The sequence below is a fragment of the Elephas maximus genome, chromosome X, assembly GCF_024166365.1.
Source record: "Elephas maximus indicus isolate mEleMax1 chromosome X, mEleMax1 primary haplotype, whole genome shotgun sequence".
Classification (NCBI taxonomy): Eukaryota; Metazoa; Chordata; class Mammalia; order Proboscidea; family Elephantidae; genus Elephas; species Elephas maximus.
The window spans coordinates 134,574,028-134,601,370 of NC_064846.1; the positions used below are offsets into that span (position 1 = coordinate 134,574,028).

General features: G+C 48.7%; 1 protein-coding gene across 10 annotated transcripts in view; it reads left to right on the forward strand.

The window, feature by feature from the left end:
- BCOR (BCL6 corepressor) overlaps positions 1-26,410 on the forward strand; it is a 125,735-nt gene extending 99,325 nt beyond the window's left edge. For 7 of the 10 annotated variants that reach the window (XM_049871399.1, XM_049871401.1, XM_049871396.1 and 4 more), the window contains exons 3-15: positions 1,166-1,244; positions 2,254-5,100; positions 5,789-5,842; positions 6,324-6,510; positions 13,088-13,348; positions 13,747-14,091; positions 14,745-15,070; positions 15,381-15,635; positions 20,802-20,968; positions 22,904-23,049; positions 23,564-23,641; positions 23,832-23,988; positions 25,243-26,410. In XM_049871399.1, the coding sequence (XP_049727356.1) occupies positions 1,166-1,244; positions 2,254-5,100; positions 5,789-5,842; positions 6,324-6,510; positions 13,088-13,348; positions 13,747-14,091; positions 14,745-15,070; positions 15,381-15,635; positions 20,802-20,968; positions 22,904-23,049; positions 23,564-23,641; positions 23,832-23,988; positions 25,243-25,534 (5,194 nt within the window). In that variant the 3' untranslated portion in view covers positions 25,535-26,410. The remainder of the gene's footprint in view (positions 1-1,165; positions 1,245-2,253; positions 5,101-5,788; positions 5,843-6,323; positions 6,511-13,087; positions 13,349-13,746; positions 14,092-14,744; positions 15,071-15,380; positions 15,636-20,801; positions 20,969-22,903; positions 23,050-23,563; positions 23,642-23,831; positions 23,989-25,242) is intronic. The other 3 variants (XM_049871403.1, XM_049871402.1, XM_049871404.1) reach the window with 3 other exon arrangements.
- Positions 26,411-27,343: the final 933 nt, after the last annotated feature.

Below are 27,343 nucleotides of genomic sequence, written 5' to 3' on the forward strand. Positions count from 1 at the left end.
CCAGAGCAGCTCTAACAGGGGTGGGCGAGAACGATCTCCCGCCTAGCTGGCGGCCCTTGATTTACAGTTTTAACAGGCAACCCGGCTCAGCGAAGCATTGCCGCCCTTTAAAAGATTAGCCCCTAAAGCGGCCTTTCAATGCACTTTCGTCCTTAATTTATTATTTCATATTTATGAAGGAGAATTAATCCCAGCCTATATGCTGCTTTAACTCTAAATGTCAGGAGTGTGGGCCCAGGTGGATCGGCATTCGATGTGCTTTTAAAACAAATAGTTTGCTCAGTAATAAACGGGAAGATAGCCACCCTTTGCTTCATTTAAGCCCAGGGCTTCTTGTTGTCCTCTGCCGCCTGTTTGGGGAGGATGCTGGCTCTGGATTTTAGCCACTCAACGGCTCTGTTACGCTTCTTAATGGGTAATTTTGGAGTGTGGGGTAGAGGCACTTAAGTAGTAGATGATTGAAGCTGCTCTTTGGGGGTAATGATGAAACTTTCCTGTGCTACATGTCAGCGATTTTATCTTTGGGATTTGGTAGTTGACACCAAACACTTTCTTTATCGATGCTCTCTCTGATAACAAGTCCCGGGGCAGCCGCACCAGCCTGGCACAGATGTGCAGCTTCCTCTTCAGCCTGGAGCAGCTGACATTCGTATGATAGTAGTGTGTACCCCCCCCCATCATTTTGATAAAGGCAGTCAAATACAGCTTCATTATCACCATGGAAACCAATTTCATAGGACATGGTACATGACTTTAATGGGGAGAAAGTTTGGAAAGTCTTCCCTCATTGATGTGGCCAGCCCGCCCTGTGGTCCACCTTTGGTCTTTGGCCATTTTACTACTTAAATGTCTGCCTTTTGGTAGAGTGAATAAGAGTTGGCTAAGACAGCGGAGCTCAGATTGGCCTACTTGTTTACGTTTTGGCCTCTCTAGAGAAATAGGTTTGCTCAGCAGAAGTGGTTGTGCTTAATTTCTGGCTTACCCAAGTTGGGGACTGATGTGTGATTTCGCGTCCACGCGCTCTGCCCTGCCAGACAAGTCACCTCACCACTGGGGGGGCCCTTTCAGTGTGGGCTATTGGGAAGGAATTTTTTAAGGGGGAGATCTCTGAAAGATGGATTGCGTGAAGAATGCTTTCATGAAGTTGGTGTATCCTTTTAAATAGGAAAATTCCTGTAAGTGATGGGGACGCTTCAAAAGCCAGACTGGAACTGAGGGAAGAAAATCCCTTGAACCACACTGTGGTAAGAGATTAATGGCTGCGTGTTGGCACGGTATCTGAATGTCAGTATTCTGTAATCAATGGTGCGTTATTTTGCATAGGATTAAAGGGCCGTCCCTGGTTGGGGCAAGCCTGAGTAGAAAGGCTGCTGGGGAGGCTTTCTTCAAATCTCTTCTCCTGCCTTCTGAGTGGTGTGCTCGAGTTGACATATTCACCACTTAAGTCTGTGCCTTCTTACTGGTGGGATATGTGTGGCATTCCCTTTGATACACCTGTGGCACATTGATGTTCCCAGCTGGATAAATTTCCAGCCTCCAATAGACCCTTAGGGTTTACCTTTCCAGGAAAACATGAAACAACAGGACTGTCTCTCTAGGCACCGGGGAGAGGAAGTCAAAAGAGGACGCAACCATAGTTTGACCCATGGCCTCTTTATTGATTTAGAAACGAGACAAAGTCCTCCGTTCCTGTTGTCCCATCGAAGATTGTTTCTTGTTATGTTAAATAATGCCTTCTTCTGTCCAGAAAAGGCAAAACGAACACCCTCTCCCCCAAGCCTAACAGGCCCTGGGAGTGTTAGTGCCTGCACTGTACCCCATCAGGGTGGCGCCGAGAGGATTGGAATTGGTGTCTTCTCAGTAGCAGCAAAGAATTTTTGCTGAGAAAGTGAAATTTCCAGAGTAAATAGATGATTGCATTAATGTATGGTCCTGAAGTCTAAAGGGATCAATGTTTTCCGTGCTTTCAGAATACCAGTTGAATGGAGGTGAGAAAGCAAGCAGGTAGCAACCCACCCTAGGAAAGGGTTTCAGAAAGTGGGGAAAAGCAGGCCCTGCAAGTCCTTTCTTTAACCCTTTACCCTTTCTTTCTTTCTTTGCTTTTTTTTTTTTTAGCCCTTTCTGCTCAGATTTTAAGGCTAATGTTATATCTCGAACTAGAGCGTGGTTTCTCTTAAGAATGTCTGTGTGGGAATGGGCACTGCTGGCTTGAAGGAGTGTCCTAAGTAACATGCATATTCTTCTTCTGCAAAGGTGGATGCAACTACAGCCCATCGGATTGATGGCCTGGCAGCGCTGAGCATGGACCGCACTGGCCTGATCCGCGAAGGGCTCCGTGTCCCGGGGAACATCGTCTACTCTAGCTTGTGTGGACTGGGCTCAGAGAAAGGTCGAGAGGCTGCCACGAGCACGCTAGGTGGTCTTGGGTTTTCTTCTGAAAGAAATCCAGAGATGCAGTTCAAACAGAATACACCCGAGACAGTGGAGGCTTCCACTGTCTCTGGAAAACCCCCGAATGGCTTCAGTGCTATCTACAAAACACCACCTGGAATACAAAAAAGTGCTGTGCCCACGGCGGAAACGCTGGGCTTGGACAGGCCTGCAAGTGACAAACAGAGCCCTCTCAACATCAATGGTGCTAGTTACCTGCGGCTGCCCTGGGTCAATCCTTACATGGAGGGGGCCACACCAGCCATTTACCCTTTCCTCGACTCGCCAAATAAGTATTCACTGAACATGTACAAGGCATTGCTACCTCAGCAGTCCTACAGCTTAGCCCAGCCGCTGTACTCCCCTGTCTGCACCAACGGGGAGCGCTTTCTCTACCTGCCACCGCCTCACTACGTCAGTCCCCACATCCCATCATCCTTGGCTTCGCCCATGAGGCTCTCCACACCGTCAGCCTCCCCTGCCATCCCACCTCTTGTCCACTGTGCAGACAAAAGCCTACCGTGGAAGATGGGCGTCAGTCCTGGGAACCCCGTTGAGTCACATGCCTATCCCCACATCCAGAACAGTAAACAACCCAGGGTGCCCCCTGCCAAGGCGGTCGCTAGTGGCCTCCCAGGGGACACAGCTCTCCTGCTGCCCCCTTCACCTCGGCCTTCGCCCCGTGTCCACCTCCCTACACAGCCTGCTGCAGACACCTACTCAGAATTCCACAAGCACTACGCCAGGATCTCCACCTCTCCCTCAGTCACCCTGTCGAAGCCATACATGACGGTCAGCAGCGAGTTCCCCACAGCCAGGCTGTCCAATGGCAAGTATCCTAAGGCTCCGGAAGGGGGTGAAGGTGCCCAACCAGTTCCTGGGCATGCCCGGAAAACAGTGGTTCAAGACAGAAAAGATGGCGGCTCACCTCCTCTGTTGGAGAAGCAGACAGTTACCAAAGACGTCACTGATAAGCCACTAGACTTGTCTTCTAAAGTGGTGGACGTGGATGCCTCCAAAGCTGACCACATGAAAAAGATGGCTCCCACGGTCTTAGTTCACAGCAGAGGTGGAAGTGGCTTAGTGCTCTCTGGAAGTGAGCTTCCGAAAGAAACATTATCTCCTCCAGGAAATGGCTGTGCTATCTATAGATCTGAAATCATTAGCACTGCTCCCTCATCCTGGGTGGTGCCCGGGCCAAGTCCTAACGAAGAGAACAATGGCAAAAGCATGCCACTGAAAAACAAAGCATTGGACTGGGCGATACCGCAGCAGCGGAGTTCTTCTTGTCCCCGCATGGGTGGCACAGACGCCGTGATCAGTAATGTTTCGGGGTCAGTGTCGAGCGCAGGCCGTCCAGCCTCCGCTTCGCCCGCCCCAAATGCCAATGCAGATGGCACCAAGACAAGCCGGAGCTCCATGGACACCACGCCATCCGTCATTCAGCATGTGGGCCAGCCCCCGACCACGCCTGCCAAGCATAGTGGCAGCACCAGCAGCAAGGGCACCAAAGCCAGCAACCCAGAACCGAGTTTCAAAGCAAATGAGAATGGCCTCCCGCCAAGCTCAATATTTCTATCTCCAAATGAGGCATTCAGGTCCCCACCAATCCCCTACCCCAGGAGTTACCTCCCTTACCCAGCGCCCGAGGGCATTGCTATCAGTCCCCTCTCCTTACATGGCAAGGGACCTGTCTACCCTCACCCAGTTTTGCTACCAAATGGCAGTCTCTTTCCTGGGCACCTTGCCCCAAAGCCTGGACTGCCCTATGGGCTGCCCACAGGTCGGCCGGAGTTTGTGACCTACCAAGATGCACTGGGTTTGGGCATGGTGCATCCCATGCTGATACCACACACGCCCATAGAGATCTCTAAAGAGGAGAAACCAGAGAGGAGGTCCCGGTCTCATGAGAGAGCCCGCTACGAGGACCCAACTCTTCGGAATCGGTTTTCTGAGATGTTGGAAGCCAGCAGCACCAAGTTACATCCAGAAGTCCCCGCTGACAAGAGTTCGAAGGCAAACCCCAGCTGGAATCAAGGGAAAACCGTTGTCAAAAGCGACAAGCTCGTCTATGTAGACCTTCTCCGAGAAGAACAAGATACTAAAACAGACACAAATGTGTCCAAACCTAGCTTCGCAGCTGAGAGTGTTGGCCAGAGCACAGAGCCCACCAAGCCCCCGGCTGACCCGGGCCTGCAGCAGCACCGGGATTTCATCGCCCTGAGGGAGGAACTGGGGCACATCAGCGACTTCAACGAACCATATGCTTTCAAACAGGCCCCAGGCCAGTCGATGTTCAGCTTAAGCAAGGAGACTGTTCCAGCGGGTACCAACAAAGAGAACCTGGGGGTGCCTGTTGCGACTTCATTCCTTGAGCCGGCTCTGGGGGGCGATGGCCCTGCCATAACTTTTGGTAAAACCCAAGAGGAGCCCAAACCATTTTGTGTAGGCAGTGCCCCCCCGTCGAGTGTGGATGGCACCCCCACCTATACCAAAGATGGATCTGATGATGCCGAATCAAATGATGGCAAAGTTCTGAAACCGAAGCCATCCAAACTGGCGAAAAGAATTGCAAACTCCGCTGGTTACGTTGGTGACCGATTCAAGTGTGTCACTACCGAACTGTACGCGGATTCCAGTCAGCTCAGCCGAGAACAGCGGGCATTGCAGGTGAGCCCCCCCACCCTAACTTCAGCCCCTTCACCAGCTGTCAGTTTTTTAATGTCTAAAGAGAATTGGGGGAGCATGGTAGGGCAGGGCCCCAGTCAGATGTGGTTAGTTCAGCTGATGGTAATTTGAACTTGAACGTATGAAAACGTGCCCAGTAAGGGGATGTGAGTGGTAACACTAAGGAGATTCGTGTGTCTGTGGCTACATTAACTTATTCTGTAGCTTTTAAAAGAACTCCACTCGAAAGCTGATAACGTAAGTTGTAAATATTGTGAAGGATATCTAAAGATTGCATGATGATTACCTATCAATTGCTTTGATTTCTCTGCCTTTACTGTAAGATAGCAAATATGGCTAGAAGTGCTGCTTAGAGTGCCTTACGTGATACTTGGTGGAAATGTGTAGCAGCCGCATGTCTGTGGGATTCGTGCAATTTTTTTTCACCAAAAAAAAAAAAAAAGAGAGAGAGAGAGGAAAGAAAAGCTCGCTTGAAGGGAGAGAGTATGTATTTAACTTGCTAGTGAATTCGATAGATGTTGTATAGGAATTTCCTAAGATATTTTACTTTTAATTAAAAGATGAATAAAGCCAAATTGTTTTGCAATGTTAAGAAAAAAATTGGTTTATGCTTATAAAAATGGATGAAATTATCTAAATGATCCATTGAGTGCCCATTTTAATTACATAGATGGAAGGATTACAAGAGGACAGTATTTTATGTCTACCCGCTGCTTACTGTGAGGTCAGTTCTTCAAATTTTTATTACTAGAATCTTACATAAACCTTTTGAGTTAAATTTCATTTCCAAATATGCAAAGGGAAGTTTGTGGGCCATGGTCGTCTTTATTCATTGTGCATTTTGTTTCTTTTCTGTTGTGTTTTTGTTTTGTTTTCTTTGCGTTGTGTTTTTGTTTTGTTTTATTTATCTTCAAAAGAGAATGTCTGTCTCTTTGCGATGGTGTATGTATGGACATACATACACACCACATATAAATCTCTGCACATACAACTTTATGAAAAGAATGTGTGACTCCTTACATATAGATACTCTTATATTTTATCTGTTAAATTTTAAAAAGTATCTGAGTTGTACCTCATAAATTGTGGTTGGTTTTGGGCAAAATTTTCTTTGAAAATAATTTCCGTTAAGGTAAGGCCAATGAACTAGCTTTTATGGTAAGGTGGTGTTTTTTTTTTTTTTTTCATCTCCGTTCTCTTTCTAGCGTGCAATGATGCGCTTCTCCGAGTTGGAGATGAAAGAGCGAGAAGGTGGCCACCCAGCAACCAAAGACTCCGAGGTGTGCAAATTCAGCCCAGCAGACTGGGAGAGGCTGAAAGGAAATCAGGACAAAAAGCCAAAGTCGGTCGCCCTGGAGGAGGCCATTGCAGACCAGAATGACAGTGAGAGATGTAAGTAAACCCGAGTGACTTGTGTGTGTTGCCACATTGGCGAGAACAAGGCAATCCTCCTGTTAACCTGAAAGTGTTCTTGAGCAGAGGGAGATGAGAGGAAGCAATTCACTTCCAATGGCCCAGGGTCCAGTTAGTGTCTGCTTCGTAGAAAGGGACTGCTTTGCTACCCATGAAATGAAGGGCTGATTGTCTTTTTGAATGTTGTGTCCTCCAGGAATGAAGCATCTAGGAGAGGTTATTGTCCTATAGTTAGAAACACAGTCTAGTTGGGAGAGTTAGTGGGAGAGTACACAATGTAGCAGAGGCATGGCAATGCTAGAGGTCAGGTGTGGTTCAGACATGTTTCGTTTTGTAACAGTGGAATTACACTTTCTAGCCAAAGGCACCATAGGTTTTCCTCATTTCCCCACTCCCTTCCGCCCCTACGAGTATTGACAGCCTGATAGGCAATGGACAGTTCTAGTATTTTCCCTCCAAAGGCACAGGTTTCGTTGAAGTGGCAGCAAGGGTGGTGAAGCCACCATGAAGAGGAGCATAATCATTGTACTGTGTCAGGTTTGTTTGCCACCATTAGGAATTGGCAACATAATCCAAGCAAGCACGGCATAAATGAGGGTGTTCTTTCCACCAGACAGAGGGCGGATTATGTTTTGGGAGGCGAACTGTGGAGAGAAAAGCCATCTAGCGCTTTCCTCAAGTCACTCTCTTCCCTCCCACTGTGGTCGACTTCAGGCTTGCTTACAATTGATAAAATGTGTTGGCAGCAAGTGGTGAGGGCCTTGCTCCTCATTTTTCAGTGTGTGTGATTTAGGCCTGAGGCCTGCTCCGGACCTCTGAAACCTCACTGGCAAAGGTGTCTGAGTGAACATTGAGGAGAGAGGGTGTGTAAAACCTTCCTGAGACAGGACAGTCAGGAACACTGGGTACATTTGAGAGCTCTGCCATTGGAGCAATCCTAGGTTTGGTGCTCCCACCCATGCCCCAGTGCCTGATGGAGTTTGAGAGAATTTGTGGTCTGGGAGAGCATGTTCCTCACACTGCTCCCTCAACCCCCAGACCTTCCTTGGCTCAGACAGACAAAGGCCACCAGCCAGGGCCAGGGTTCTCTCTCCCGAAGCCAAACCAAGACCAGTTTGTTCAAAGTTAGTCCCAAGGAAGAGCGAGTACTATTGCTAATAAATGATGGCCTTACCCAAGTGTGAGGGACTCTTGGTGTACCTGAAGGAAAGGTTTCCTTACTCCTTTTTACCTCAGAGGATTGAGGGCAAAGAGCTGGATATGGGGAAAGGAGGGTCCAAACTGTCCTTCAGTAAAGTAGAAAAGAGCAAGCTTTCTCCTCTGATGCATTTCCCATCTGAGTTGCTTCGGTTTCTCAGAGACTTGGTAGAAGTGGGATGAGGCCGAGTTGACAGGAAGGTGCTTCTAGGGGAGGGAAAACAGGTTCTGCGTGGATGGTGAGGGAGGCTGGAGGAGGGGGGCAAGAAATAGGTCAGCCTCAAGTATTCTTAACCTTTGGTTTTTAAGATGGCCAGGCCCAGGGTGGCCACTGCCCTTAAAATCTAGTGGCGGTAGCAGCTCAGGATCTCCCCTGCCTTCTTCCCTGAGAAGTTTGTGCCCTTCCCTGTCTTTCTTGCTGAACCTAGAGAAGAGAACACGGTGTAGCCAATGAGGAGCAAGGTCTCTTCTTCCTACCCTTAGACCCCTCCAAGCTTCAGTCCAATTGGCTCTGTCCCAGAGCACCCAGAACAGGCCTAGCAAGCCATGCTGCTGCTGCTCCCACCTCATCCAGGGCTAGGGTCTTGGCCTGGACAGCCAGTGCTGGATCTGTTCAGCTGCAAATTAACTGGACTTTCTTGTCCTTTTGGCCACCACACCTGCCTTGGGTGTCAGTGTGGCAAGAGAACTGAGCTGTGAGCAGATGTGAGCTGGGGTAGAGATTTGGGGAGGGCAGGGGTCACAAAAAGGGTGTGGGACACTTCCCAGAAGCCTTCCCCCTTCTGAGGCAGCCCTCCACTCCTGGAGGCACTAGTAACTTCGGGTCTTGCCTCCAAAAAGCACCTGAGATGGGTGGATGCTTCTGCCACCTGGGGGCGGGTGTGTCTTTTTGGGAAGGGTTTGTTTGAGAAAAGTTAGTTAACTTGAAACACAATGGTCAGAATTTTCATTTACTCTTTATGATAGTATGGGCAGCGGGATTAAGTTTGTATTTTAGTTAGAAGTTCAACAAATGAGTTAGGAAGAGCCTCATACTTCAAAGTTCATTAGGCCATTTGCCGCTAGGAACCAACTCTCAGTGGCATTTCAAAGATGGGGAGGACAAAGAAGTGTTGGTTCCCTTCCTTTTTTGAGCATGAAGTGACCGTTTTCCTTGCTAGCCACTTGGCTTGGGTTGACCTAGGCCCTACTCAGTGGCATTACTGTGGTGGGAACTGGACAACGAGACAGACAGGGAAGGCTCATCTTGTAGGGGGTGCTCTTAATTAGCGAGGAGCAGTACAAGGGCTTCACATAACTTAGTTCAGGAAACTTCTGGCAGAGCACCTGCGTGTTTCGTAAACTACTCTGAATTTGGAGCAGAGAGATTCCCAGTGCCTTTTCCATAGAGTGTGTAAGTTTTAACAAGGTTAGCCTCTGCTAGAGGTGATGGTTACCTGCAGAGGAGAGAGTTTAACTCATGGGTAGCCCTCAAATGTCTTAATACTCTCCCATCTTGTTTGGGACTCTCTGGGCATGGTTACCACAGTGGTGAGGTTGCTTTGTTGCCACGGCGACTTGTAAATGTTGCCATGGAGATGCTTCTGTGAGGCACTGCTGTGGCACAACCACGATAAATTATGGGATGCGTGTGCTGCGAGTCATATGATAGTGCTGCTGCAGGGAACAAGTGTTAAACCACAACCAACCCAGCCGCATTCACGTCTGCTCACATCTGCCTAGGTTGCGTGATCAAGGACACATGGCTTCTTGCTTTTAAAAGGGCCAAAAGTAGCAGCGATGGTAGAACCTGATGGTTAGGAGCCCTGCCTATCGGCTTTGCTCCTTTCGCATATGCCCTCAACAGTAATCCTGTGGTTGGTTAGTGGTTGAAATAGCCTCATGTGTGGAGCCCAAGTTGAGGTGTATAAGAATGTAACATGGAGCCTTCCACTGGTAGCTGGTGGTTGTGTGTATATTGGGCAGTCAGGGTGGGTGGTCTTCAGTTTTATTACTGGACTGCTTAAGCTATACCAGCAAATGGCCTGGTCTTGGCTTCCCTTAGGGGAATCAGTCTTTGCCCTGAGACGCTGTAGTGAAAAAGTCTCACTTCTTTTAAGTTTTTCCTCATAATGCCTTGGGAGGGGGGCTGGGGTGGAACCAGTTTGGGAAAAGATCCTCTCAGAGAAGTGGAAGAAAAAAGCAGCTAAACCGTGTGTGTGGGCGGGTGTGATTTCGGTGAACACCGAATTTAGCAGTCCAGGGTTCCTGATAATAGTCCACGATGAGGAACCACAGACATGGGTCCCTCGTGACCAGGCAGGAGAGGAAGGTCTGTAGGGTCATCTGTGGCCTCCCAGACCATAAGCACAGGAGCGCAATCCCACAGCGGCAAAAACTCACCCCCCAGCCTCCCCGTGAGTGGGGGTACAGGCGATAGTGTGTGAAGGTGAGCCCTCTCCACTGGCAGTGGGGGGTTGTTTACCAGATGGGGAACCCAGAAGGGCTGTACGAAACGAAACAGGCAGGAAGGGCTCATCTTATAGGGGGGTGCTCTTGTTTTACAAGGGGCAGTGACCTGTGGAGCAGGGAGATGAGGTCCCCAGTCGGTCACTGCACACTCAGGTCTATGAAAATAATGACCACAAGTTCTCCAGGTGGCTTGCTATGGGCAAAAGATGCTGGCCTTTTGGCAGAAGGTTGGGTAGGTGAGATAATGAGCTCATCTCACTGTTAGGAAGGAAGTTGGCAGGGAATATGGACTTTGCACTGAAGGGAAAACTTAAGTGGAAAACCTTCTCTCCGAGAAAGACTTGGTCTAGACTGTTCCAGAGAAAGGGGACTACGTGGAACCTGGAGTCCAAATATGAAATGTCCAAGCTGAATCTGGAAATGGATTCTTAATCTGATTAGGGAGGGGAGCTCATTTTGGGTGGGGCCCCACACCGGTTCAACTGCTGTTTGATTGTGACTCTGAAAGGCATTGTGACATCACCAGCTAACTTAGCTTTCAAACCACCTGGTGTGAAACCATCTTCCTTACCCAAAGTGGGGAAAAGTACATTTTTAACCTAACGGTACAGTTGCACAACATGGTGGGTCTTCGGATCACTCTTACATTTTCACACTGTGTGCCCGCCCCCTCCCACAGGACTGTTAGGGAAGACGGATTGGACTAGGGAAGTCCAATGACATAGTAAACAGGGGTCATATCTTGAAATCTTATAAATAAATAAAGGGGCTTGAATGCCAGCTGGTTTGAGAGTCACAGCATCTTTTTGTTAAAGCGGGTTCTCTGGCCTTTCCATTGGCGATGCTTAGCCTGTGTTTATGAAGGCCACCCCTGGGAGGAGGTTCACAGTAATTCCCATTTTACAGCTGAAGGGGGCCGAGTTGTAAAGTGGCGCTGTTACTGCTAGTGTGGTTAAGAGGGTCGCAGAGCAGACAAGAGGAGGACCTGCAGCCCGCCTGTGCTCGTCTCCTGGCCACCACTTAGTCCTTCGGTCCTCTTGTTTGCAGAGTTTTGTATGCAGGGGTTTAGGGGATTCTGTGTGTTTTCTCCTGCTGCTGCTACCACCGCCACCAATGAGCAATGTGTTAGGACCCTGCCGTGACAAAAGGCCTGTGTTGGCTCTGTTTTGATGCCCACCAGTGCCAGGTGTATCCCAGAGACCGGGAGTGGAGGGTGGGCCTGGCTGCTAAGTCATGGACTCTTACTGCCTGGCTTTCCAGTTTTCCCAGACCATATGGTGGACCACTGTGAGCTGGGAGGCTCAGCCATTCCTTTCCAAGAGTAGACTCAGCCCCAGCGGTCTCGTCCTGCCTTAGGAAACCCTTGAAGAGGAGGTGAATGCACTCCATCCACGGTTGAGGGGACAGGCTAGCTAAGGCCAGGGTGAAGCTCACCACCAGAAATGACTGACACGATGCTGGGAATGCTGCCAAGAGAAGGTTCACCAGGGGGTGAGCCCAGCTGGTCAGAAATGGGAGTGCCATTTGGACACTAGGGTAGGAGGATGGGCAGCATAGGTTTAGTATCTGATGTAGAAATTAACTTGTATCACTAAGCTCAGTGTTCCCAAAATACCAAACCTATCTTCCTGGTGATGTGAAGCGCAGGATCATTTTAGGCGGGATGAGGATGAACTCCTGAATGCTATAGTGATTATGAAGTAATCGTTGTTAATACTTTATTGTACCTTAGAAAGAATGCAACCAGCAAGGCAGTTGATGAGTTAGTTCTTAGGCTGGAGTAAAAGTAGGAAGTGATGTTGGGCCGAGAGGATTGAGTGGTGGGTGCTAGAGTGAGCAGAGGTAGCAGGTGCTGACTTAGTATATGATAGGTAACACGTGGCAGGGCTGGGGATAGCAGCTTGTCCAGGGATTTCTCTTGGATGCGGAAGTGTGAAGGAAGGAATGCCTGCCGGGGTGACTCATGTCACTGTGGGTGTCCCTGGGGTGCTGGGCTCTGGAGGGCCTCCTCTGGACAGGAAGAAGCTTCCCTTCTAGGACAGGAAGTGGGGGCAGTCCCTTGGTTTAGCTTTTCCCTCCACATGTGTGAGAAAGAGGACAGGGTGAGGCGCAGTGATCAGATTAAGTTATTTGATGTTGCCTCTGAACTTGTGCATGGGCTAGAACGACTTGCCTTTGGCCTTTCCAGGACTCTCTTCCCAGTACCCTTGGTCTGCCTAGCTTCTTGCCTCTCTCTGCCTCTTTGAAGGCAGCTGCAGCCTGCCTCTGCGAGCCTGGAGCCCTCCAGGAGACACCCATCACTGCCCACAAAGGACCTGTCCCCTTTTTTCATCATCTCCCCTGTTGACCCAAGTGAATATTGGTGTTATCCCTTCTGTTGGTGCCATTTTGGGGATCTTTGGTCTCACTGTTACATCATCAGCCTTCAGTTTATTTCAGCATAATAACCTCAGCAGATGTTTCCACAGAGATTTTTAGGTTAGCCTTGGCTTGGTTGGATCTAGCTGCTGAAGGAAAGAACTTCATGTTCTTTTTTTTTCCCCCTTAAGAGAGTGTTGATGCCCTCTCTCCTTTCTGGTTCCCTCACGCCCCCAGCTATGAAAAGGTAGAAAAAGAAAATTGTGGGTCTGGTGTACCACCTGCATTCTGCTTTACTTCTTGATTGTCTTCCGTGTGCCCTCCCTTTGGAGAGTTCTGTTTCTGAGGTTCTTATGCCTCGAATGGCTATGGGCTCTGGTCTCCACAGAAGGCTCTATCAATAATAGCAGATGCCCTTGAGTTGGAACCAACTCGATGGCACCTAACAGCAACAACCACCTTGGGCATAAGGGTCCCGCCTGCTCCCCAAGTCCTTCCTTCTTGCGGTGGCCTTTTGGCTCTTCATTTGTCTTGTCTCCCCTCCCCCCAGGCGAGTATAGTGCTGGGAACAAACTTGATCCCTTTGAAGCCCAGGAAGACAAAGATCTCCCTGTGGAGAAGTTTTTCGTGGAGAGGCAGCCTCTGAGCGAGCCGCCCACTGACCCAGTGGCTGTGGACATGCCCCACAGTCCCACCCTCCGACTAGACAGAAAACGCAAAGTCTCAGGGGACACCGTCCAAAATGAGACCGCTGTGGAAGATACGCCAGAGGACCCCCTGCTAAAAGCCAAGCGGAGACGGGTCTCAAAAGGTGAGCTTGGTCTGCTTCGGCTGTCTGCTTGGGGGCCTGTGCATGCGGCCAGAGGTAGACGGATGTGTAGGTGTGGGTGTGAGGCACGCTGCCCGCCTAGACACAGGGTGCTGCCTCCTAGCTCTTCTCAGTGAGCGCAAGGCCCCCAGGAGCTCCAGGGATTTGGATACCTGGAGCCTAAGGAAACCACCTGCACCTCCCCTCCCCCAAAGCCAGATGTAGGAGCTCAAGCCTAAAGATGGCCAAAGACAACTAGGCCTGCTTCCCAAGACTTGGTGACTTGTTCAGGCAGAGGCAGTGACCACGCCCCTCCCCTTCCCCTGCCCCATTAGTGATGCATAAGACAGTTTGTTCCCCGAGGGGGCTTTTTGATTAATTTGTAGTTATTTTTCCATTAGATGACTGGCCTGAGAGGGAAATGACAAACAATTCCTCTAACCACTTAGAAGACCCACATTATAATGAGCTGACCAACCTGAAGGTGTGCATTGAATTAACAGGGCTCCATCCTAAAAAGCAACGCCACTTGCTGCACCTTAGAGAACGCTGGGAGCACCAAGTGTCACCAGCAGAGAGCAAACCTGGCCGACAAAACAGGAAGGAAGTGACCCAGGCAGTTCAGCCTGAGGTCACTGCCCAGGGGAATAACATCACCGAAGAGAAACCCAGCAGGAAAAGATCAGAGGCCAAAGGCAATAGAAGCTGGTCGGAAGAGTCCCTCAAATCCAATGACAATGAACAAGGTATGTGAGGCTGCCCCTCTACTGTCCTGTGAGGCATGCCTAGAGGGTGGGTCCCCTGCGCCACGGAGGGGCCCTTAGGGCCATAGAAGTTCACTCTGATTAGAATGTGGCAGATGAGGAACTTCTTCCATGATGTCTATTCACACCCCCTTGCCCATCCCTCCCCACTTCCTTCCAAACCTACAGTGAGGAGTGCAGTGGGCAGAGGGGAGCTTGAATTCCCCATCTGCCTCACCCAGCTGGAAGTGGGGTTCAGGTGGCCCCGGGAGCTTGCCAGTGCCCGCATTGCAGCCTCAGGCTGTCTCCTGTCTGGGCCCTGAGCACCCAGGCTGGCCTGCCTTTGGAAGATCCTGCACCGGCTCCAGTGGGTCTGGGCGGGAGAGCAGGAAGAGCTGGCTTTTGCCCACTTGTCTGGGCCCCTTGAAGAAACTTCCCACTTGGTGTCTTGTGGGTTAACCTATTTGCCATTTGAATGTGGGATAATTAAAATATTAATGCTTTGAAAACATAATTGGTATATCTTTAAAAACTGAAGCCACTTCAGTGATCAGTGTTAACAATGGGCTTTTCTTTCCATACCGGCTACAACTGTGTAATGCCTGCTTCTTTTCCCCCTCCCTCCTGCCCGCCCGCCTGCCCCCCTCCGTATTTAGGCTTGCCTGTGTTCTCCGGCTCTCCGCCCATGAAGAGCCTTTCATCCACCAATGCAAACGGCAAAAAGCAGACCCAGCCAAGCTGTACGCCAGCCTCGAGGCTGCCTGCCAAACAGCAGAAAATTAAAGAAAGCCAGAAGACAGATGTGCTGTGCACAGACGAAGACGAGGATTGCCAGGCCGCCTCCCTGCTGCAGAAATACACCGACAGCAGCGAGAAGCCATCCGGGAAGAGACTGTGCAAAACTAAGCACTTGATACCTCAGGAACCCAGGCGGGGCCTGTCACTGACAGGAGACTACTACGTGGAGAATGCTGACGGCAAGGTACCTCTTGACCTTCCCCCTTCCCCCCCACGGGCCTGTGCAAGCACATCCCACCAGCCTGCTGCTCACAGAGATTCCTCCCCTAAACATCGCTATCCTGTCCTAGAGGTGTATGTCTTTTTAGGGGTTTGGGAGGGTAGGGTGAAGTTTCCAACAAGAAAGATTCAAACCCCTCCCCTTTGATGCCCCTCCCCCCCCATAAAGAAAAAGCATTCCTCCACTGGGATTTGTAACCTGGAAAGGAGACAGGAAGGAGGGGGGTGTTGGGAAACATGGCCTTACCTGTGTGCACTGCCTGGTTTTGTGACAGGTGACCGTCCGAAGATTCCGCAAGCGACCAGAGCCCACTTCAGACTATGATCTGTCACCAGCCAAGCAGGAGCAGAAGCCCTTTGACCGTTTGCAACAGTTTCTCCCAGCTTCCCAGTCCTCACAGCTGCCACGTGCAACTTCCCCTCAAGAGACGACACAGTCGCGCCCGATGCCACCTGAAGCCCGGAGACTGATTGTCAATAAGAATGCTGGTGAGACCCTCCTGCAGCGGGCTGCCCGGCTTGGCTACGAGGTGAGTCTCCCTGTGGGTGTTCTGGAGTGAGAAGCCACGCAGTGGGTGGGGGGGCTCCCACACTGGTGGAGGGGGGCGCACTTGGAGTCTTGGAGCAGAGCCCACCTCTCCCCCTCCATGAGGGGCTGGGCCAGGCTTTCCAGCAGGATGTTTGTGTTAGCCTGCCCCACCGCTGTCTCTTTGGTGGCACGTTCAATGGCGGTGTGAAAAGAAAGGCCTCTCTGATGTTCAGTTCATGTTCGGGCAGGTAGGCTTCTTCGGCATCCTCCAGTCTCACTCGCTTATCTCTGATACAAAATCTGACATAACCCAGGGCTTGGCGACTGGGGGAATTTTAATGAGCCCTTTTGGATTCTGATGAGCGAGATGAGATGACTTGCTGGGTTTGGGGCTGCCTGTGCTGTTTGGGTGGAGAGGGCTCCTGTGGGGGAAGCGGCGGGGAGGAGCAGACCTGAGCATTTGCTCTCTGCGAAAGGCCAAGGGAACCCCAGGAGGGAAGAGCTGGGTTCAGGAGGAGGGGGACTCTCTGCCCCTCTGCCTCCCCATCCCCACAGTCCCCAACCAGCACGGCCGACAAGACCGATAGCTTATATTGACTATGTGCTCTTTCTAGACCCGTACGGTCCATCAAAACCCAAACTCATTGCTGTCAAGTCGATTCTGATTCACAGTGACGCTAGGACAGAGTAGAACTGCCCCACAGGGTTTCCAAGGCTGCAGTCTTTTCGGAAGCAGACTGCCACATCTTCTCCAGTGGAGCAGCTGGAGTGGCTGGTGGGTTAGAACCGCAGACCTTTCAGTTGGTGGCTGAGCGCTAAACCGCTGCACCACTAGGGCTCTTCTTATATATGGTCCATAAAAAAAAAAACCTTACCAGTTGCCATTGAGTCTATTCAGACTCATATATGGGCCCATAAAAAAAAAAAAAAACTCATTTAACCCTTTCAAGCACTTCATGTGATAGTAACTAGTAATATCCCCGCTTTCCGCTGAGGAAACTGAGCCGCAGAGGGATTAAATGGCATCACCCACTACTGCATAGGGAATAGGTGGGAGGGTCCAGATTCAGCCCCTGCTGTCTGGCTCCAAAGCTCACCCCTCTGCCTAAGCTCTCCAGGACTGGCTCGCACTGGAATTGCCCGCTTTACAGTGCAACCCCCTGCTAGATAGATGGCTCCCACTGTTCCGGGGAGGCTCCCCCACCACACTTGTGACTTGAAATTGTGATGCAGTAGCCCACAGGGCAAAGACGTTTTTTTAATGCTGGCATCAGCCCTTTGGAAATTGAAAGGTGAAAATAAAATGTGGCTCGGCAAGCTGCATGCAGATGTGTGGAGGTGGCAGGATTGAGGCTGGCCTGGGCTCGGCTGCAGACGCCCAGGATTTGGCCAGAACCCTTGCTCTCACACCTCAACCAGCTCTGCTGCTGTCCATTATGCCTTTTAGCCCTTCCTGGTACGACTGCCCAGCAGCAGGCTCCCCACCCCCACCCAGAATCAGTCCCTGAGGAATGATTGCATAGGGAGGAAGTTGGAAGTAGGCTAACACCCTTGTGGGATCGTCCTTTGAAGCCCCAGCGTTTTCTTAGCTCAGGGTATTTTTGGTTGTGGTTTGTATCAACGTGTCTCTTGTTTTTTGACATCTCTTGATTATCTTGAAGAGAGCTCTCTGGAATGATTTGGTACAGTTAGGTCAGTTACTTGCAAATGAAATCCAAGCGGCGGCCAGTGGTATCCTGTGAGCTGAGAGCTTTAGTACCTAAGAGGACCGGTGGATGTTGCATACGAGCATTCCCTTCCAGTGATGGCTAACGGGGACTGAGAAAATCAGCAAGCACCAGAGTGGAGGGAGGGCTTAATGGTTTGCACAGTGCAGGGCTCACGGGCTCCATCTCTCTGAGGCCCTGGCCTGGCCTTTGCACTTGGCATCATTTTCACTAGTCTCACTCCCTTTGGGACCAGAGACCTCAAGAGACCCTTGTTGGTCCTCTAAGTAGCAGTTTCCATTTTTTGTTTGGGTAGAGCTGGGTCCAAACCAAGGAGCAAGAGCTCCGTACTTTTGTAGGCTACCAGGCCTTTGGTGGTACATGAGGCCATGAGGGTGTGTGTATAAGGATTACTGATTTTTGTCTCCTCAAGTGTAAATTGCAGTATGTACATTTCACAGGTAACCAGGGTGAAAGCTGGGATTTCTTTGCCAAATTGAAAGTGTTGGGATGGTGGCAAGATCACGTGTGAGATTTAAACCTGTTAAGGTGGCTAGGTCACATGTGGAGATTTCAGCCTGTTCAAGTGGAAGGACAATTAATCTCCTTAACCTGGTCGAGGTGCAGTTGGACTGCACAGCATTAGTGTAAGGGTTTTCCTGAAGTTGGCCTTCACCATTATCACATACTGCTTAGCCGAAGATGCCATATGCAGGAAAAGGCTGTCCGAGCTTTGTGTCATGTTCATCTGGTTCTTGAGATTGGGAAACACTCTGTCCCCACATATGCATTAAAGACAACACCTGAATGGCCAGAGACGCCCAAACCTTTTCCGTCCTGTAAAAGGCTGCTGTTCCTTAGTTTAAAATGCGCATGTGCCATCACATGCTTGTGTGTTTCGTGGTGATGGTTAAATTTTCTATGAATTGAATAAATCATGTTTTTAAAAAAGTTAATGAGGCGTTTAATTAATTAACAATGTCGGGTTTATGGCCTTTATGGTTACATCTTACGGTTAATGGCATTCGGCTTATAGCCGCTTAACAGAGAATGGTCCAACAAAAACAGTGGGATTTCGTTTGGGAATGGGTGGACTGCCTGTCAGCCCCTCCCGTTTCTAGTGTAGAAAATAAACCAAGAAGTCTATTGGGTAGACAAATTGTCTGGCCTCTTAGCCATTCTCTCTAACTGTTGTTGATGGCAGTTGCCATCCATTTAGAGGTTGCCCTCCCAGCCAGGACGGTGTAGTTAGTCCACTTGACCCCCAACAAAGAGGGTCTAGCGATGCTGGATTAGGGAGCTGGATTGCAGCCCTCGAGCTGGGGCTGGTGATTGGGACTTTTGAGTCTTCCCAGTGGATCAGGTACCAAGAGACGTGAGTTGTAGGTCTAGTACTTTTCTCATTAATTTGAACTTGAGGTTTAACCTCTCTGGGCGTTAATTTCCCCAAATATCAAACGAGAGCAGTCCCACCTTCCCTTCCGGGTATCTCCTACATTACCGTGGGATAGCAGAGGCATTCTCATTTGAGGACCTGAGAAGTACGGTGTAAACAGTGATAATCACCACTGTTGAGCTAGGACAGCCCATGACTAAAGTGTGACCTGGCTGTCGGGCCATTAGTGCCATTACTGCCATCCTCCAGGAGGAGAGTTGACTTACCCTCAAATCAGCCCTAGCAGCCATGAAGGTTTCCAGGTGAAGGCCATGATTGTCAGAACAAATAAACCCTGGGTTGACAGGACAGCAGGCAGGCCGCTGGGATCTGGGTAAATTGATCTGTGCACAGCAGTCGGTGGCGCTCAGACCTGATCCCGGAGTCACGTGACGGGGCCTCTCCCTGGCTGGGGCACACAGCTCATTAGCTTGCAGCCGTCCACTCGAGTCTGGCTAGTGAGGGCCTGCTAAAAGAGCAGCAGCTTCATGCGGTATCCTGGATACCAGCGCTCAGGGCAGGTGGCCCGGGAACCCAGAGGATTGTGGGCTTTCTGGCAGGTTAGGATCTGAACGAAGAAACGCATTTGTGGGCATGCTTTTTCTCCTCTGCCTCTTGTTTTGGAAGGGAGCTGCCACTGTAGCCTAAAGCAAGACGGCAGTGATGGAGGTTTACCCACTGATGGAATACTGGGCTTATAGGGTGCACATATGGAACATTCTAGTTAGCCCTCAAGTGAGTGAGCACTTTGATTGACGGGTCCCAGAAAGGCATACAGGTTTTCAGAACCTGCCTTGGGTTGATGAGCAGGCTAGATGATCCCTGTCTTAGATTTATCAGATGAGTAATTAAAGAGTCATCACAAAGGGCAGCCCACTTTGATCCCATTGAGCATGTGAACCGTGTGTTGGGCCACTCGTGCTCTCTGCCTACCCCCAATTCTCAGAACCGCACAGCTCTTGCTGGGTGTGACTTGTAGGAAAATAGTAGACCATGTTTTCTGGTGGCAGATATTCTTCTCTGTGTTGGAAAACTTTTTAATCAAGGTAATAAAACGTTGAATAAATTACTGTTCTGCTTACCAGGAGAGGTTCCTTTAATATTTTAACGCACCGGAAGAAGTGAGATTAACAACAGTGATTCTCATGCAAACTGTTGACACAGAGCACATTCCGAAAAGGTGGAAGGGATAGACTTGTTTTATCTAGTTCTTAAAATGTGTAGGTTGTAGTACGTGGTGTATCAGGTTCTGTCCTTAACCTAGGCAAATATGAAAATATTCTATTGATTCAGCCCCGAGTGGGGTGGCGAGTGAGGCAAAGTAGGAAATGGGGTGACTTGAAGCATTTCACGTCGTTTCTTGATGATATATATGGTATATGTCCAGAGATTTCTCTTTAACTCTACTTGGCATAAAATCAGAAGAAGCATTGCCGCCCAGGATCAGATTCCTTGTCCTTCTAAAAAGGGTGTGAGAACATAGCTAGCCTCCTGGGTGTCCCTCTCTTAAGTCAAGGTGTGGTCTAGCTCATCGAATCTCTTGGCGTGAGCCCTTCGGCCGTACTTTTATCTGAGCTTGTGTTGTCATCACTGTCGCCTACTGAATTAACTGATTTAGAATGCCCTTGTACGTATTAATGCATCATTTAAGATATTAGCAACCAGGATCCCTCTGTGCACATGATGCCAGGCACTGGGCTAAGGGCTTTTGTAGGATTATCTAATCATATCCTTTCAACACCCCTATGTAGGCTCTGTGATTCTCCTCATTTTCACAGAGGAGGAAATGGAAGCTTGGAGAAGTTTCTTTCTGACCCCGGGCCAGGCAGCTGGGCAGTAGCAGAGCCAGGTTTCAGACATAGTCCTAGAGTACAGTTGCCCCAGCACCAAGCCCAGACATCCTCTGCCTGCCCAGGCCCAAGGGTGTGTGTCTTTGAAAGTGGGCACTGCCAAGCTTCAGAGAGGTCACCCTTCCGTGGTGCATTTGGCAGTGATCTGATGGTGGTCCCCCGTCCCGTCTCCACAGGAAGTGGTCTTGTACTGCCTGGAGAACAAGATTTGTGACGTGAATCATCGAGACAATGCAGGTTACTGTGCCCTGCATGAAGCTTGTGCAAGGGGCTGGCTCAACATCGTGCGACACCTCCTTGAATATGGTGCAGACGTCAACTGCAGCGCCCAGGATGGAACCAGGTCAGTGGTGGGTCTGGCTTCGTTCAGCCTGGGCACAGGTGGTGGTTCTCAGGGTGTGCAGGAAACCCTGGAGGAAAGATGGGAGGGACATGTGAGTACCTTGATGACAAAATCCTCTGGAGTTGAATCAGACCTTTCTGGCAAATTAGGTATAACTTTAAACGTTTATGACACGTCCTGGGGTTTTCAGCATCATTTTCTTTTTCCTCTCATCCCAAGATGCTACTAGAAAGCATTCGTGGGCTTTTCTGACTGTGATCTCTAACTCCTTTAATGAAAAAGAGCAGCACGTTTTTACCCTAGTAGGATTGATTCTGGCTTCTAAACTGATTGTGTGTGTGTGTGCGTGTGTGTGTGTCTTTCCCTGGGTCACGTAGGGTATGCTTCAGTGTTACACTTGAACTTACGTTGTGGTTCCGGTTTTGTAAAACTTTTGTTGTTGTTTTTATAAACCCTGGCCTTTTCCCTTAATTTCTTGGTCTCTGACTTTTTTTTTCTAAAAGTTCAGTGACCAAGCTAGCCCAGTACTCAAAGTGAAGAAAAAACAACATACAGCCGAGATGGAGACCAACGGGACATTTTGTTGCTGCTTCAAAACCTTTTTTTCTCTGAATTGGCATAGCTCTGCGCTATAGCCCAAAGGAAGAAGCTGAGGGGCTCCTTGCTGCCCGAGGCCTTGTGATCTCCACAGTCCTCCACGCTGAGGCCTGGCCTCTCAGCAACTCTGAGGTCACACTCATCATTACCTCCAACCTTCGCTATCAGGGCCCCTCTTCCTCAGCTGGGGACCTGGGGGGCATTTGGGACCCTCCTTCTTCCTACTGGTGTGCATATGTATGCCTGTCACTTCCCTCAACTGGGAAGTCTCAAGGGTGGGCCTGGTCAGATGCTGTGGACAAAAGCCCATGAAAACGTTGAGGCCTTATGAATAATCAGTGGTGCTGCGCTTTAAGACCCTGGGCTCTTCCTTGTTTCAACACAATCAAAGTACATGTGAATATGAAAATCGTGGGAGTACAGACAGAGGCCCATGGCCACCGGCTTGGTATAGGACCTGCCATGATCCCCCCTTATCCCTGGCCTTCCCTCTGTCCTTGACCTTGGTTTGTTGGGTCCGCAGCTCAGGTCAGAGTCAGTCTGAACATCTTCCTGGTTGTGTGAGTGGGATGGTTATTGTCAGGCAGGTCACTAGGACTTTCCGGGCAGTCATAAAAACAGTAAAACTGAAATCTGTTTGCTCTTTCACAGTTTCTAAATAGCATTTCCTCAGGAGGGACCGCGGGCAGCATTCCGTCCCCCTGTGGATGCGGGTGAGAGGGCTTTGTACCCTCCTGAGAATGCACCGGTCTGGGTCAGCTTCAGGCCAGGTTTCTTCTTTCTCCTCAGCTTCTCGGCCAGAAGGTTGATTATTGATCTAAGGTCCTAGGGTCAGGTTTGCAGAGGGTCTTCACTAATCATCTCTTTCTGTACTCGACCATTCTTTTAAAAAAGAGTAGGCTTTAAGAAAAAAAAAAGTTTGTTGTATTGACTTCTGTCATGGTTGTATCATTATTTTTTTCCGTGTAAGTCATCTTCATACATTGTGTCACTGCTTAAATTTCTTGAAAACATTTTCATTTTTGTCTGGAACTCCTCCTTCAGCCTTGGATTCAGATAGATTTGCATTTGAGAATTAGGCCTGAAGTAGTCCTTCCCCTGCTCTGGAAAGGACTAGGTCTAGAAATAGCAGGCTAATTCATAACTTGACCTTGGACAGTCACTGTGCCTCGGTTTCCCCTATCTGGAATGGCAGTGACAGAGCACGCCTCCTCGGTGAAATAGTGTGCCTAGAACACATCGCACACATGGCTTTTTGCATCCACTTTTGCCTATAGTGGTTAGTGGAAATGAGCATGATGTATACACGCTCAGTTCCCACTGTGTGCCTCTCTCTAGGCCTCTCCATGACGCAGTCGAGAATGATCACTTGGAAATTGTTCGCCTGCTCCTTTCCTACGGTGCTGACCCCACTCTGGCTACGTACTCAGGTAGAACCATCATGAAAATGACTCACAGCGAACTTATGGAAAGGTTTTTAACAGGTAGGTCCCTTCGAGAAACGGGAATAACAAAGTTCAAGAAATGTTCAAAAATCAGATGTGGACTTTACTGGGGAGAAATGTAAAATGGTGGAGTTTTCATGTCTTTAGGACAGCCGCAGTGTGTTCGGCTTTTGTGGGGTGTACAAAATAGTACTGTAGTGAAGCCAATTATTTTGGTGATTAGCCATTGATTCTATATTTGCTTTGATCTATTTGTCCTAATGTTTTAAACATTTCCTAAAATTAGTTGCGTTTTCTAAAAATGCCTTTCAACCTCAGGCGTGGCTCATATAGTTGCATCTCCTGTTTGAGTGGTATGTAGGTCTTTGCCAGATGCTGCAGAGAACAGGGTGTGGCAGAATGCACCAACGGGCAGGAAGGGAGGGGAGGGTCGCGGGATCTCCAGGAAGCAACACACCGGCCCGTTCTGAATTTTTAGGAAAAATGACCCCTAACTTGTGCTGGCATTTCGGTCTCATCAGCAGATTTTATCTTGTTATGTTTTTCTTTCCAGATTATTTAAATGACCTTCAGGGTCGCAGTGATGATGACTCCAATGGCTCTTGGGACTTCTATGGCAGCTCTGTGTGTGGTGAGCACCATTGGTCTTTTCGGCTCAGTGGGAAGTGAATGAGTTACATTCTGGTGTGGGTGAGGGGAGGTGGGTGGTGGGTGCTGGAGACAGGGCTGGGGTGGCAAGGCTCTTGTTCTATTTAGAGTCCTGTTTGACAACAGTGGAGATCTCGCTCTGGCTCACTGATTCCTTTTTTTCTCTGCGTTAGAACCAAATGATGAAAGTGGATATGATGTTTTGGCAAACCCACCAGGACCAGAGGACCTGGAGGAGGATGATGATGCCTATAGCGATGTATTTGAATTTGAATTTTCAGAAAGCCCCCTCTTACCGTGTTACAACATCCAAGTGTCTGTCTCTCAAGGGTGAGCATGGCTACCACTGGATTGAGAACAAAGCTGAGCTGCTCTTGGGGTGTCAGGGTTAGAAATTCCTTTCAAGCAGACGAGGTTGGGTGAATGAGCTCTAAGTGTGCATGAATCTCACTTAACACAGTAAATCTTTTCCCAAAAAGGTATATATAAGTTTAATTATATCCAGTGGGGGTGAGGGAACACAGCATAGTATAAACTGTCCCTATCAGGACACCACCAAGGCCAGTCACGCCCCAGAGGCCAGTGGGCATTGAAGTCAGTCACTGAAATTTCTTGGAAGAGTTGGCACCTTCGGTCACTAAACTCTTTGGGAAGGGGCCCTCCTTAGGAGCTGCCCCTCTCAACATGCCACCATGGGGGCCTTCCCGGGTACTTCCGGTGAACTGGGCTGTACTGAAATTGTACCTTCTAGACTAGAGTTAGGAAAGTCATTACACGTGATCCTTAGGATGTTGGTGTGCTGTCAGATTTGGTTAGATCCAATCTCGCCCCTCCTGGTCAAGCTGGTGACCAATCCCTTGGGGCATATATTATCAGGAGACCTGCGCTCTGTCGTGTGTTAACAAAGGTGCTTAATGAATGACACCTTCCTCGGACTCTGAAGCTACAAACCCATATGCGATTACAAATAGCCACATTTATTAGTAGCAGAACCCATAAAGTTGCAGTGCCCTGATGCAAAAGCGTCTCTCCCAAAAGAGATGAGGGATGGGTTGGAGACATGTGAAAGAAAAGGAGAGACGGCCTTTTCTATTTTAAAATGTCCTGGAGGGTGGGAGGAGGAAATAAGAGATCAACCCCTCTGGGGCTGGGATGCAGACACTGCCCTTGGCCACCATACTGGGATGCTCAGTCATGACCCAATTGAGAGCAAAGCTGGGTGAGTGGGGCTTCAGTGAACTGTTAGTCTCTGTCAGCCACAGGAGCAATGAGGTGGGCGTTGTGAGGAGCCTCCCCCACAGAGGCTTCGGCTTCTGTCTGAATCGGTTGGTCCTCTCTAGGTGTTCTGTTAAGAAAGCCACATGAGTCCAGAGTCCCCACCACCAGCAGTAGAGACTTTTCCCTCATCTGGAAAGGGGCCAGTCAGTCAGGGAGTGAGTATGTTGAGAAATGACAGGGGTGGAGTTTGAAGTAGAAGTAACTGGCCCTTGTCACAGCTGTGGGGACTGGTCAAGTGGTAGTTAATGGTTGGAAGCTCTTTTAATTTTGCCGAAAGCCTAAAGCACTCTCCTTTCTATTTTGTAGGCCACGAAATTGGCTATTGCTTTCAGACGTGCTTAAGAAATTGAAAATGTCATCCCGCATATTCCGCTGCAATTTTCCAAATGTGGAAGTTGTCACAATTGCAGAGGCAGAGTTTTACCGTCAGGTTTCAGCAAGTCTGTTGTTCTCTTGCTCCAAAGACCTGGAAGCCTTCAACCCTGAAAGCAAGGAGCTGTTAGACCTGGTAGAATTCACCAGCGACCTGCCGGCTCTGCTTGGCTCCTCTGTGGAGTGGCTACACCCCAGCGACATGACCTCGGATGACTACTGGTGAGCGCACCAGGCCCGCCGTGTACAGTGTGTCATAGTGTTAATCCTTGTGCATATGTGTCATAATACGACTATTTCTGTAAAGAAAGGACACTATTACATATGAAAATATCTCTTCTTTATATAAGAGAAGTGACTCCAATTGGAAGGACTTAGAAACATGTTTTTTCTTTTTAAACTTCAGTCAGTTTTTGTGAAATTGTTATGATGTTTCTTTACTTTCAAATGCACACATGTTTTGGGATGTTTGTTTTTACTTGGAACTTTTTTTTTTTTCTTTTTCTCATCTTTTCTTTTTTAAGGAGAAAAAAAATGAGGACAAGGAAATCCACACTTTGGCTTTCTTTCATACAAAGCTCTGAGGACAGAAGCTGTAACTGTTAAAAGTGTGGTCAGGATTGTGTGGTTGGTTTGGGGGAGCGAATTGGGTAAAGGCACTTGGTGATGTAGTTTTATGTTTTGTTTACAGAGTACCTGCTCGGGCCAGGTAAATGCTATTGGATGTAATCCAGTAGTGTGTAATATAAATTAAAACCATTTCCACACACAACAACTAATTGTATGAAACTTTTATATCCTAATTTAAAAGCTGTGAAATTAGTTTTCACGCATCAAACCGGATTGTTTATATGTTTAAACATTTTATGCTCTTATTTAAAGAAGACTTTGAGCTATTTTTTTCTGTACCCTGTAAAATATTGAAAACTAACAATAATATGTTGAGGTTGCTTGAAAATGTACATAAAACTAAAATTTTCTGAATCGTGTGTTTATGTTTGAAATCTGTGTTTTAACTTTGTAAGTAAATTCTCTGCCTTTGTATTTATATTTTACAAAAATTTTCTTAAAAGGCAATAAACCTGTTGAGGAAAGGAGAAAATTGAAGTACCTTGTGTCCTATGTATTCCTGAAACATATTATTGTTGTCACTGATTTTGTTTTAAACGATGTTGATAATCAAGTCCCTATGCAGAACTTGAGCAAACTGGAGGATTTCAGAGGAATTGCACTCAACATGATTTGGAGTCCTATCCTAAAACCTCAATTCTTGGGCATATATTTTTATGTCTCAGATCCTTCTCTCCTCCATCTCCTTTGATGCCTTTGTAGGCTTTTTTCATTGCCTTCGGCCTTGATGTACTGCAGTAGCCGCATCATGGCCAGCCCTTTATCTTTAGGAAGGCTTTTTCCTGAAACAGTTTTCATTGTGTCATCTCGCATCCTCCAGGTCTCAGATGTTTTTCTGGTACCTTTACGATCAAGTCCAAACTCCTTGGCCTGATAGTCAAGGACCGTAGCTTTTACCTCTCAACTCCATTGCTCTTATTTTTCCAACAGTGTCTGTGCTGGGTACGGCTGGTTGATATTTGATTTCTGTCTCTGCATCCTTTTATGCCCTCCTTTCACTGCAGGAGCTAGAGAGCTGAAAACTACATATTCCAGACTCCCTTGCAGCTAGGTTTCTGAATGCACATTAGGGTTGGAAGGCAAAGTGTGGTAGGGGAACTTTCCCACCTCAGAGACCGAAGGTAAGAAGGGTCAGGGAGATGGGCTGGCCAGGTGGAGAATTCCAACAGCTAATTTTCAGCTTTGTGGGTGATGAGAGGCAGTAGTGGCTGTGGCAGCAGCAGATTTTTAATCTCTGGGCGGCAGCCTTAGCAAATTGTTGTTGAACCCAGTATTTCTAGTGTCATCCCCTTCCAAAGATTGCTAAGCATCTGATTCCTTGTATCAAATCCATTTGTGCTTAAAATGCCTCGCCAGTGGCAGAGCAAAAGAAAGGAAGCGAGGGGTCAAGGAAGAGGTCATGGAA